A 13,614-nucleotide genomic window follows, 5' to 3' on the forward strand; every position below is an offset into this window, starting at 1 on the left:
CCAAGGTCCAAATGGACCAGATTGTAAATGGTGGAGGCAAGTCTCCCCTTCAAGTCCTCCGACCCCCAAGTTAATGCTAATTCAGTGGAAGACTTTACCTCTTAAGAGACAGTGCCCAAGGCAATCAAATGAATTCATCCTTGGTAAAATGTTTTCAATCTGTTTCTCTCCAATAAGCAATAAGGGTCTCTAAGGTTCCAAATGATTTTTTAAGTTCTGGTTAGGCCATAGGCATGAACATAATATTAATGAAGAAAAATAAGGGGGAAAGAGTTTGTATCCCTGCAACCAAGTTTTCTTTACTGAGATGAGAATTTGAAATGGGATGCTCTTACTAAATGCATTCTCCTCTGACAATTGATAAACATGAGGATGACAGAACCCACCCCCCCCCACCCTGCTCAAATCACACTCTCATCATTTGATATAACTGTTTCTTACGACGAGCCTTTGCATTGGGAACAAGTCCAAGATGATATTAAAAATGTAATAAAAAATGTTTGATAGTCTCAGGCAGGGGAGGTTTGAAAGGAGTCAGCCTTATTGAAGATTTCTACCGAGGTGCTCAAATATCACAGCCCCCAATTATCTGGGGATTTTTCTTTTATAGGACAGGTTTGTGCTAAGGACAACCCAGAGTCTTCTGAGATAAGGAATAAAAAAAAAGAAAGAGACTCAGAGTGGAGGAGTGATTTCTAAATGAAAATGTATCACTTCACTTGTTCCATGCAATTCAAACTTGAATACAAAATGAATGACTGGGATTTTGCCCAAGATTAAAAAAAGAGCTTCTTTACTCTGTCTGACCAAGTTCATGATGAAGTGCAAACTCAAAAAGAAATTGGCAACTATTTTAGAGTGTTTTTGCTATTATACTAAGAAAATGGCCAGGAAATTTCCTAAAGCCTCAGTCTACATAATTTTAATTAAATAACTAATCCAAGGTCCTTGGACTCCCCAGGGAGGGAGCTCTCTCTGTCCCACTATATATATATTAGACATATAGAAATAACCTCATTGTCTTTTAAAGACACTATTCAGTTTTCCATTCCTTTGCTTGAAGTATTTGGAGTCCCTGATGTCTACTAGGGCATGCCTCAAGATACCTGAGAGGCGACTGAGCCCACCGACACATTCCAAGCACTTGAAACACTACCCCCTTCTCTCTTCAGCCTTGTGGAACAGCTCCCTCATCTCAAGCATCACTTCCTATGGAGGACCCACATTGATCCACACCATCGGTTGCCATCAGCTCTGCCCCAGAAATCGACTCTGTATCTTCCTGGCCCATACTTTATAATTACGCTTCTAATTAGGCTCCCTTCCAAAAGCATGTCCATTTTTGTAATTATGCTTCCAGAAACACATTCATTTTTGGAGGGAATGGATTATTTCCTTTCTGTCTCCATGTTTCCATAGCATCGGGTGATTAGTAAAAGGATCCTGGGTGAGTGAATGAATAAATGGAAAACCCTGCCAAGCTACAGGTGATGTCAGTCGTGTTATCCAAGGACCCATTAATAAAGGATGGGGAAGGTCTTCACCAGAAGATTGGCCAACCACTAATGATGTTTTATTGACTTTTTTTTTAACTCACAAAACTCATGAGACCATGGGTCACAGATCTGAAGGTGGAAGGGACTTCAGGGGTATCCTAATCCATCCCTTCCTTTGGAATGAAACTGGGAGACAAAGAGAAATGCCCCAGGTCACAAAGGTATTAAATTCAGAGGTGGAATTTGAGCTTGCAGTGATTTTTTCCAATGCATCGATCATTCAATCAGCAAACATTCATCAAGTATCCCAGCTAGGTGGCTCAGTGAATAGAGTGCTGGGCTTGGAATGAGGAAGACTCCTCTTCATGAGTTCAAATCCAGTCTCAGACACTTACTAGCGATGTGACTGACCCTGGACAAGTACTTTATTCTGTTTACCTCAGTTTCCTCACCTGTAAAATGAGCTGGGACAAGGAAGGGATGGATATGATTGTAAATACCTGAACAACTTGGCACTGTGCTAGGATATGGAGAGACAAAGATAGAAATGTACAAAGGTTTTGAGCAGAAAGAAGATGAACACTAAAAAAAAAAAAAATCTAAGTATCTCTGGTGTAAAACACATCCGTGTGTGTGCATGTGTGCTGGAAACGCAATCATCCCCCGCCATTTCCCCCTCCAAGTTTATTGTCCACCTAGCAATGGCTTTCCTGAGGACAAAGACACTCAGCTCCAACATCTCCAGGCACTTACCTTTTGTTCCACCTTCAGAAACTGGGCCAGCTCGTCCACAGTCAAGTGGTCCTTCTTGTCACTGTAGTTCAAGAGCAGCAGGTAGAGGTCCCGCCTCAGCGACATCATTTTATAAAAAACACAGAACTCTTCGAAGGTCAGGGTTCCTTGATTCTCATCCGTGTCGGCTTCCTGAAACAGATCCCCAAGGAGGCATGATCGCCCTGACAGCTTGAGGTTGGGTTTGAGCCAAAACACACGCACACCTCAGAGAGGATGTTGAGGCTGGGAGTGAGGACTGAAAAGGTCCCTCTAGTTCATTATGTCTTTTCTAAAGGAAAGAAACATGATCAACTGACAGCTTTTAATGGAAGGGGAGGGAATGGGGAGGAAGTTGCTTTAGGCCCTCATTAGCAGCCTATAATGGGGGGGGGGGGTCTTAATGCTCACATCCCATGAATGGGGTTGGAGTTACTGGGTTGTCTTGGTTCACAGGGCTTTGCGAAAACCACACAAATGCATTTGGTAGGAGGCCATGATCTTCTATGGATATCTCATTTTTCAAACAGAAAAATTCATCATGAATTAACATTTTGTAAGGTAGACAAAAAAATAGCAGAGTTTAACCCACTACTGGATGAGCCATTGTCTTCTTTAAGAGAGATTCATCTGCATTCTGGCTTCAGCCGTCTACTTTTCCAGCTCTAATGAACAAGGCAAGTTCTCTCCCAAAGCCAGCCTCCATCTCCATGTCCAGTCGTCCTTTTCTGACCCAGGGTGCCATGTGACACCATTGCCCAGGTTCCCATCACCACGGCAGTCCCCTTTTCCAGCGCCTATTTTTGGTTGTTTTATTTTTGCACTTGCCCAAGGTCACAGTTAGGCAATTCTTGATTGTCTGAGATAGGACTTGAACTCAGGTCCTCCTGATTCCAGGGCCGAGGCTCTACTCACTGTGCCACCTAGCTGCCCCTCCAGTGCCTATTTTAATCAGCTAGACCACATAGTGGACAAGAGTATTGGACTTAAGGGTCCAAAAGACTCAAATTCTGATACTAGCTGTGTGGCCCTGGAGAAGTCTCTTCACCTTTCTGTGCCTCGGTTCCTTCATCTTTAGAAGACAAGGTGTTGAACCCAGTGGTCTCCCTGGTCTCTTACATCCCTAAATTTAGGATCCTCTTGCCTCCCCATGCCTGTGAAGCACAGGCCAGACCCTCTGGAGGTATAACAGCCACAGCTGCAGGTGGATTGTCCTATGCCACCCTACTGCCCACTTTCCTAGTCTGAGTTTGAACCGGACTAGAACGCCTCAGGTTCTGTCCCACCAGGATGAATTAGAGCATACAGAAAATGGTTTTTAAGAATAAGGATTTTTTAAAGAAAAAAATAAAAATAAAAAAAATTTTAAATGAAACTTTAATAAAAAAAGAATAAGGATTTTGTGAAATATCCTCAATTAAAATGTGGAATTGAACATGGAATCCCTAAAAGTGCCTGTGGGTTTAAAAGTCTTGATTATCATGCAATAAATAAATAACCTTTTGAGGATTCCCTTTTCCATCAAATTCCTATATGAGGCTAGATGTTAACATCAACAACTGCTATTTTTGACCAATAGTCCATGAAAGAATTTGATTCAAAGGTCTCCTTGATAAATGGACGATAGAAATGCTGCAAATCCTAGAAACTGGGTCTGCTGCTCATTTTTTCCTCCAAAAATATAAACTTGCACATGAAGTCCAAATACAACCAAGAGCCCAGGGATGCAGTCAGAATACGGAACATCTTATCTCTTGTTGACTCTGGCCGTACCCAGGCCAAGATGTTCCATTGCTTCCTTGACTGATTAGACATTCAAAAACCTTAAGGTTGGAGGGAAAACTTGTGCAGAAGTGAAGTGAATGAACATAGAAAGCTTTAACTATTTGAAAGACTGTCATTTGGAAGGGTCTTAGATTTATTCTACTTGATTTCAGAAAACAGAACTAGTTGTCAGGGGTGGATGATACAGAGAGGCAGATTTAGAATGAAAAGCCTTAGCTCCTGGAGCTGATTAGAAGAAGAGGCAGCTGAGGCAAAATGGGGCTCCACCTCATATCCAATGCTGCGATTGGGATTCCCATTCAATTGCAGATTGGGTGGACAGCTTCTGAGTTTCCTCCAATCCAGATTCTATGACTCAAGTAGTCACATCTTATTTTATCGGAATAAAAATGAGCATTTTAGAATGAGGCACAGCCATTGTATTGCGTTCCCTTTCATGAAAAGCCAATTAAAAAAAAAGAAAAAGAAAAATCATTATGGAACAGGGTGAAATGGTTGGAGAGGCAGAGGAAAAGGTATTCCGATTTCTCCAACCAAGTAAATCTCTCTGTTATTATTTGTTGTTGGAATTAATGTTTGCTCTATCCACTGTGCCACCTAGCTGCCCCCAAAATGAATGAATGAATGTGTTTTGTCCTTCATTCTCAAAGAAGACCATGACAAGCACATGAACTGAATTGGAGTTAGGGGGTGGGGGAGCTGTGCTAAGTCACCAGCCTCATTTTCTCCTCCAGAGCCATCCAAGTCCAGTAGCCAGATATGAATCATTCAACTGGAGATGGTCCTGGATGCGAGGCAGAGTTAAGTGAGTTGTCCAAGGTCACAGAGCTGGTTAATGTCTAAGACTGGATTCGAACTCCTGTCCTCCTTACTCCAAGGCCAGTGTTCTATCCACTGTGCCATCTAGCTGCTCTTGTTGTTGGGGTGAGGACAGAGGAGAGGAAAAGTTCCACACCTATGATTTCACCAGTGAGGGGAAGCTCCCGGTGTGACAATGCCATTCAGAAATTCAGAGGAGGGGCGGCTAAGGTGGCAGGTGGATAGAACACCGGCCGTGGAGTCAGGAGTACCTGGGTTCAAAGCCAGTCTCAGATACTTAATAATTACCCAGCTGTGTGACCTCGGGCACGCCACTTAACCCCCCCCCATTGCCTTGAAAAAACTTTTAAAAAAAAAGAAACACAATGGACTTTTAGGGGCAGCTAGGTGGCACAGTGGATAAAGCACCGGCCCTGGAGTCAGGAGGACCTGGGTTCAAATCCGGTCTCAGACACTCAATAATTACCTAGCTGTGTGGCCTTGGGCAAGCCACTTAACGCCCCCCATTGCCTTACAAAAATTTTTTTTAAAAAAAGTCCCCCCCCCCCCCAAAAAAGAAATTCAGGTGGCAACTCCCTTAGAACTTAAAGCCTTAGAAGAATCTCTTGAGACACTGAGAGGTTAAATGACTAGATTAAAGTCATACAGCCAGTGTATGTCAAATACAGGACTTGAACCCAGATCTGTCCTGGGTATGACCCATATACCAGAATATGCATATGCCCCACCAAAGAAACCAAGGGGTTCCTTTCTCCTTGGTCCCTACAGATATAGCTTACCTGAAACATTTGACGGACTTTTCTCCGGGGTAGGTTCACATTGAGTTTATGCATCAGTTGGTGGATCTCTTCGATATTCAATAAGCCATCCCCATTCTTGTCAGCCTCCTCGAAGGTCTGCTTCACCCATGTGAGGCCCAGAGGTCAAGGAAATATTCCTCCAAATCTCCCAAAGGGAAAGAGAAATCTGGACATTCTTCGGCTTGCCTCTGGCTCTGCCTACAGCAAACCAATTCCCACTCTGCACACTGGCAGTTACACCCATGGCATCACCCATGGCATCCATAGCAGGCGGCTCATGTCCCCGAATGCTCTGTAGCCCAAGAATCCAGGTCCCTGCTCCCAGTTTCAAGCACCCCATCTCAGCTGTGTTCTGAGCTCCCTCCTTTTCTGGTTCCTTCCTCAGGTACAACACCCCACCCAAGGGTCTCTCCAGCACCTTTCTCCAACCCTCTTCAGGCAGAGTTTCTCACTAATGGGTTTCCCATTTCTCACAAGGCAAAGCCCATCTCCCAAGGATCCCACAAAGAAATGATAAAATAATTAAACAACAAATGTTGTTCACTTGTTTCAGTAATGTCAGACTCTTTGTGACTCTATTTGAGATTTTCTCAGCAGAAATACGGGAGTTGTTTGCTATTTCCTTCTCCAGCTCATTTGATAGATGAGAAAATTGAGGCAAAGGATAAGTGACTTGCTCAGGGTCACATAGCCAGAAGTGTCTGAGGCTAAATTTGAACTCAAGTCTTCCTGACTCTAGGCCTGGCACTCTATCCACACTTACTACCCTAAATTAAATAAATGAAAAATGAGTTAGATTCAAATAATAAATATATGATAAATCAATTAAACTAGGTGGGTGGGACTATTCTAAATAGATTTAAACATATTTTACATGTTTAGAATGTAGGGACAATACACACACACACACAAACATACTATAGGTGATCAGATCATAAAGTGCTTTTGCAAGCATTTTAATATTTTTAAATGTTAGACTGGGGGTGCAGCTAGGTGGCTCAGTGGATAGAGCACCTGCCCTGGAGTCAGTATACCCGGGTTCAAATCTGGTCTTAGACACTTAATAACTGCCTAGCTGTGTGGCCTTGGGCAAGCCACTTAACCCCACTTTCTTACAAAAACCTAAAAAAAAAAAGTTAGATCTGGCTCTTGGTTATAATTAAACCCTTCAGGAAGAACATTAGGCAAGGACTGAGGAGGCCAAAAACTATGTTCAGGTCCCCTCTCTCCAAGGTACAGATTTTCTGGACCAGGGTGTTTTCCCTTTTCTTGCTATAGTGGAAAGAATCTTGCAGTTGAATCCCAACCATGCCCTGGACAATTCTTGTGCTAACTCTCTTTCTTTTTCTTTCTTTTTTTTTGCAAGGCAATGGGGTCAAGTGACTTGCCCAAGGTCACACAGCTAGGTAATTATTAGGTGTCTGAGCCTGGATTTGAACTTAGGTACTCCTGACTCCAAGGCCAGAGCTCTATCCACTGCACCACCTAGCCACCCCTTTTTGCTAACACTCTCTAGGCCTCATTTTCCTCACCTAGAAAGTATAGGGGGAGAGGAGGAAGGGGAGGCAGCTTGGACTGAATGATGTGATCCACCCCTTTGAGTTCTAAATCCCATGATGCCATAATCTCTTAACAGAAGGATTTGGTTTAAATACACACACACACACACACACACACACACACACCCCTACCTTCCCTCTGGTAATATCACACACACACACACACATACACACAAAAGAACCAATTGCAAGTTAAATATTCTGATATCTCAAAGTGTGTTTCATGATTAAGGAAGACATGGGCTTCCGAGGGAACTCTGAGTAAATTATTCATATTTAATATGCCCAGAAAATCAAAAGGGGAGAGGATTTTTCTGGTTATATAAAGCTGAGAAGGGTTAAGATGAATAAGATGAATAAAAAGCAGATGAATTTTCTATGAGAAACTGCAAAGCAATGTTAAAAATACAGTGGGAGTACAGAGTCTCTTATTCAACACAGTACGGGACACAATTCAACTAAAATAATGAGTGTCTACTATGTGTAAGGTAAGACTCTGGGTACTAACAATTCAAAACTTTTAAAAAATGTTCTGCCCATGAGGACCTCATATCCTGGTCACAAAAAAGAAAAGCACCAAAATAAATAAAGAGATAGATAGTTACACAGATAGGTCTTTAGATATATAAATGAATGGATGGATGGATAGATGAATAAATAAATAAATATAAGGGAGATAAATAAAAGATCATAACAATATAATAGAAAATAACAGTATTTTGCATTTTCAACTGTGTCCAGCTCTTCATAATCCCATTTGCTTTGCTATCTCCTTCTCTGGCTCATTTTACAGATGAGGAAACTGAGGCAAACATCTGACTTATCCAGCTAACAAGCATCTGAGATAGATTTGAACTCAGGAAGATGAAATTTCCTTACTCCAGCTAACGTACCACCTAATTTTGCTATTTAAGTATTGCTTTGTAACTAGTATCTCACGTTATCGTCGTAACAACCCTGAAAAGTAGGTGCTATCATTATTATTATCCCCATTTTAGAGATGGGGAAACTGAAGTAGTTAGAGGTTTAGTGATTTGGCCAGGGTCACACAACTAGTGAGGAGCTAAGACTGAACTTGCACTTGGGTCTTTCTGACCCCAGACCCAGGGCTTTCTGCATTGTGGCACTACCTAGCTGTCACTGAGGAAGATAGCTCTCATCCGGGCTCATCAATAAACCAAGGCTTCTTGGAATAGGTGGCTCCTGATGAATAGGTTGGAGAGGAGAAGGGTTTCAAGAGAGATATAGAGGGAGGGACAGTCCACAAGACTCACAAAGGTTAAACACAGGCTGAGATCAAATTAGTTGCATAGAGTAAGTTAAAGAGAGTAGAGGGAAATAGAGATGAAAAAATAGGTAGGAGACAGTGTACAGAGAGCTTTGAACGCCAAATTTATCCTTTTATTCCTTTTTTTTCCCCTTCTGCAAGAGATAGAATGTCATTTCTTTCCTGGTCTAATATGTCTATGATCACATGGAGGGACTACATTACATTTTAACTTAGAGGGGTTTTTTTTTTTACTATTTAAAATTTATCTTCTCCTTTATTCAATGTCTATTTACCTCTGAAATTCTTAGTCTTAAGTGAAATCCAAAAAGAATGAAAGAGCCTTAATCTATTCTATTCAATTTACCTGGACAGATCCCTTTACCCATCTCCTCTCTCCTCCTGCAGCATAAGCATCTACCACACTTCTGGCAAGATTATCTCTCAGTCACTACTGGAGCTATGGTCTCTTTCCAGCTCATGGTTTTTTTTTCAGATTTCACATTATTTTATGTTACAGCTCCTAACCTGCTGACCTTGATAATATAAACATGGCAAGCTGCCAGTCCCCAGAAGGAAGACACAAACAAAACCGGAGTGGCTTCTAAAACACTGATCATGAACATAATAAATGGAGGTATGTGTGATGTGCCATCACTGTAAGGAAAGTGAGTTTAATGAAATGCCCTGATGCCCCAGGATGCCATCCTCCCCAGCCGCTGGAGGTGAGGAAACGTTCACCTGAAATAAAGCTGCAGGAGGTAAAAGCAATCCTAGAGGACTTTCTAATACCTCGAGAAGAGACAAAAGCAAAAACATAAACACGACAACCTGAAATGCTGCATGGACCAAATCCTGGGAGGGATGAGGCCATTTTCATTGCTCCTGGAGAGGGCAGCTAGCTTCTAAGAAGGGGAGAAAGCATTTGTGGCCATATTTAAAAACAATCAATGAACATATATTAAGCATCTTCAGTGTGCCTGTTTTCAGATGAATGAATCAAAGCTCTCTATAGCCAGATGAGAAGATGCTCTAAATCACTACTGACTGACGAAATCTGAATGGAAACAATCCTGAGGCATCATCCCGTAACTACAAGACTGGCTACCAGGATGGAACAGGAGAATGACAAATGTTAGAGGGAACGTGGGCAAATGCAAAACTAAACAAATATCTTGTCTTCCCTGGAAGAATATAATCTCCTTGAGGGCAGGGACTCTTTCATTTCTCCCTTTGTGTTCTTGGCACAGTGTCTTATTCAGGGCAGGTTTAATTTAGGTCATTTACGTAAACACCAGGCAAACTTTTAAATATTACATGGATGTTAGAAATCGTTATTGTTCCCGATGAGAATCTAAGTCTAACTAACAGAGATGCAAAGTAGATGTAACAGGGTGTGTGTCTGTGTGTCTGTGTGTATCACAGACATCTGCAGGTGACAATGTGTTCACTGCACTGTTCAGCCTAGCTGAACATCCAACGCATCTTCATTCAAATGGATCAGTATAAATCCATGACATTTCCTATCCAAGGAGCATGTCAGGACACACACATAGACACAGACACACAGACACAGACACACACACACAAACAGACCCCTTCCTAGTGACAGTGAGAACACAGAACCATCTAAGTGGAAGGCAGCCCACAGAAACCACAAGAACTCCCTCCATCTAGGACAAGATAGGGGCTAAACTTTTCTATGAGAGCAAGGAGATGTTAGTAATGACAGACTCACCTTCCCAATCTCCTCCCAACAGTCTTGTAAGCTAGGCAGTCTATGCCTCGCTGTTTCCTTTATGTGTGAAACTAAAGCAGATTGACTTGCCCTTGGTCATGGAGCCAGCCAGCGTCAGAGCCAGGATTCTCACCCAGGTCTCCTGACAAAAGTCTAGGTTTTTGGGACTACTCTGAGTTGCCTCATCACTAAATTCAAGCTCAGGGATCTATCCATAATAGAAGGTAGTGAGCAGAGGGCTGGCAGAGTAGGCCCACATTTGAATCTGGCCTCCATAATCTAATTGTGCTGTCGCAGGCAAATCCCTAGCAGCTGGTCGTTATTGTTGCTGCTGTGGCAGGCAAGCTTTTATAGTTTGCTCTAGTTCTTCTGGGCTCAGTTTCCTCACCTAAAAATGAGGACTAGTCCTGAGGTTCATTCTGACTCTAGGATCCTCTAGTCTCAGTCATTTGCTACCTGTGAGGCTTTGCTTCCCTGGACCTCAGTTTCCTCATCTGTAAAATGACCTGCAAGGGCACTGAAAATTTTAAAATCACTGCATGAATAATTAGTATTGGTATCATGAGCATTATACACAACTATGATAATTTGACTTTCCCTGGACTGTTACTTTACTCAGGGGCCATTGCATAGCCAAGGAAAGAGACTCCAATCAAAGAAAAAAAAAAGATTTTCCATAGGTTATTATTATATTACTTTATGAGAGATAATTGCAAGTTTCTTCTGAAAGACGAAGACCTCTATGATGCATTCATCATCCTGACCAGGAGACCTAAGTGGAAGGAAGCTCACCTGAGGCAAACATTCATGGGTGATGGAAGAAGTCTGTGTCAAAGCTTAGACTGTCTGAAGCTTTCAGTCTTGTGTTGTGGATGCCAAAGGAAAAAGGGAACCCAGTGGCATGACAATGGAGAGGAGCAAGACCCAACTCTGAATTTCAAAACTAAGAAAACAAAGTAGGTCAAGTCCTCACAAAGTTATAGATGTGCATTAGAACCAAAATTTTTTAAATGGGAATGGGAATGGGCATGATTTGTGATTTCATTGCTTTGAAAAGAGCAAGGTTAAAAAAACCTCCTTTACCAAAGAAGATTGGCATTTATTATGCACAGAGTATTTTTTTTTGTTATTATTATTCTTACATAAGCTGGATGTTTCTGTCATTTGACATGATTTCTTACTGAGATTTTATATATTAATTATAAAATATTTCCCCCCTCACAAAAAAGTCAATTAAAAAAAGATCAATCCTTTCTCTAGGAGACAGTCTTGGAGAGTTGACTAGAATTTGGCCAGAACAAAAGGAAATGTTTAATAAAATAAATGGAAATATAGTCCAACATCAGTAATGTGAATTTATTGTTTTCTAGGTGAATAAGTAGCTGCAGGAATCCCTTTCTATTTGAGACAGACAGCAACAGCCTAGAACACTGAGAGGTTGACTGGGTCAGGGTTCCAGGACAGGACCCAAGCCTGGGACTTCATCCTTCAACCATGCCACTTCACAGATACACACACACACACACACACGGAGCTGAGATCTCAGCAAAGGATATTGGTCGTGGGTTCTCCGACGTTTGGCGAGAGAGTCTTCATCACTGATTCCGGCCATCAGGTACTTCAAGCCCGTGATCCAGGTCCTCGCTTCCTCAGGGTTGGAGGTGATGAGGTCCAATGACTCCATGTGGTTTCCATGGTAGATGGTGAAACAGCAACTTGGGTCAAAGTTCCCCTCGGCCTGCCGGTGGAAGATCTCAGATTGCCGGCCCTCAGTGACTTTGTAAATCGAATCGATAATTACTGTGAGGAAAAGGGGATTCAGGGCAAAGAGCTAGTGAGGATACACTTGGAGATAAAGGAGCATGGGAAGGATCACTGTTTTGGGGTCAGAGTCAGATGGAAAGAAATAGAAATTGGTTTTCTAAGGCAGTCTGGAGAGAGGCTCCATTCAGTAAAGACCAAAGCTAGGCAAAGAATACTACTGGTAACACATACCAGTAGTCTTTACGAGTTTAGAAACCGGTAAAGACCAGGAATGTACCACATGGACTAGCCACTGGACCTGTAGCTTCACTGGCATAGGGGACTGCCAGGAAAAGAAAATCCTTCTACCAAAGCAGGGCAGTGCCTTCTGGCAGCTTACAATAGTAGTTAAGTGAGGCCATGATATTAAGTGATTTATCCAGGGTCACACAGCAAATGCACATCAGAGACAGGACCCACCAAGGGCTTGCTTCTTTTTTTTAATACAAAACATTCCCATATTAGTCACTTTGAAAAGGAAAATTCAAATAAAAGGGGGGAAGATGAAAGAGTGTGAAAAGTAGCTTGCTTCAGTCCATATTCAGACAACATTAGCTCTTTCTCAGGAGGTAGATAGATGCTTCATCTCTTGTCCTCTGGGATTTCTTGGATGATTGTTTTACTGAAAACAACTAAAGCCTTCACACTTCTTTACTAAACAATAGGCTCTCCCTAACCCCAAGGCCAATTCTCCATCTACATTCTCAGGCTGCTAGGATCAACATACTAGTTACCTGTAGGATATTCTAAGGGGGAAGGAGGACTTCTATAGTCTGCCCTTCCAACTTTGGTAGAGTTTATTCAGCCAGCAAACAGGAATGGTGCCCCTCCTGTGTGGGCAGCAGCGTGATGATGGGGAGGCCAGTCATTGTTTTCAAAGAGCTTCTAAGAATGGTTTCTACAGTAAGACCATTCCAAGGACAAGGACATGGACTTTGGAGTCAGAGGAACTGATTGCAAGCCAGAAAGTGTCACCAACTCTCTGTGTGAACTTGGGCAAATCAGTTCATGTGTCTGGGTCTCGGTTCCCTCATCTCCAAATGAGGGAATTGGAGTCCATGATTTCTGGGGTTCCTTCTATGATGCTCAGAGAATTCAAACCACCATTGCCTGGGATCACTAAATGGTCCCTTCACACCATAGGAATGCAATAAATGTCTACAGGAATTCATGCTTGAAGCAAAAATGCAATCTCATCAATCAATCCTCTAGTTTATAGACCATCAAAATTAAACTCAGTGGGCTCACAAAAGGCAAAATCATGGCAAATATACAAATTCTAACATTTGACCTTTAATCATCATAGGAGCAGAGATTTAGATGTGGAAGCTACATCAGAGCCCACGGAGTCAAACCCCATCATTTGACAGATGGGTAAACTGAGGGACAGAGAGATGAGCTGACTTGCCCAGCATCACCCAGGTTGTAAGGATCTGAGGTATGATTTGAATCCAAGTCTTCTTGCCTCAGAGTCCAACACTCTTCTCAGTGCTTTTCTAAAACATGGGGGCATTCATTGGGAACTTCCCCATAAAAATTCATCTTTGATTTGGCAGATAAGTCCAAAAGAGCTGCC

The 13,614-nt window shown here is 42.3% G+C and overlaps 1 protein-coding gene across 4 annotated transcripts in view; it reads right to left on the minus strand.

Moving 5' to 3' along the window:
- The window catches only part of PLCH1 (phospholipase C eta 1), a 198,692-nt gene that overhangs the window by 65,773 nt on the left and 119,305 nt on the right, over positions 1 to 13,614 (minus strand). For 3 of the 4 annotated variants that reach the window (XM_074190792.1, XM_074190791.1, XM_074190793.1), the window contains 3 exons: positions 11,792 to 12,035; positions 5,651 to 5,780; positions 2,250 to 2,420 (listed from right to left, as the gene is read on the minus strand). In XM_074190792.1, coding sequence (XP_074046893.1) covers positions 2,250 to 2,420; positions 5,651 to 5,780; positions 11,792 to 12,035 — 545 coding nt within the window. Of the gene's footprint in view, positions 1 to 2,249; positions 2,421 to 5,650; positions 5,846 to 11,791; positions 12,036 to 13,614 lie in introns of those variants that run through there. The other variant, XM_074190790.1, reaches the window with a different exon arrangement.

This window comes from Macrotis lagotis, chromosome 6, assembly GCF_037893015.1.
Source record: "Macrotis lagotis isolate mMagLag1 chromosome 6, bilby.v1.9.chrom.fasta, whole genome shotgun sequence".
Lineage (NCBI taxonomy): Eukaryota > Metazoa > Chordata > Mammalia > Peramelemorphia > Peramelidae > Macrotis > Macrotis lagotis.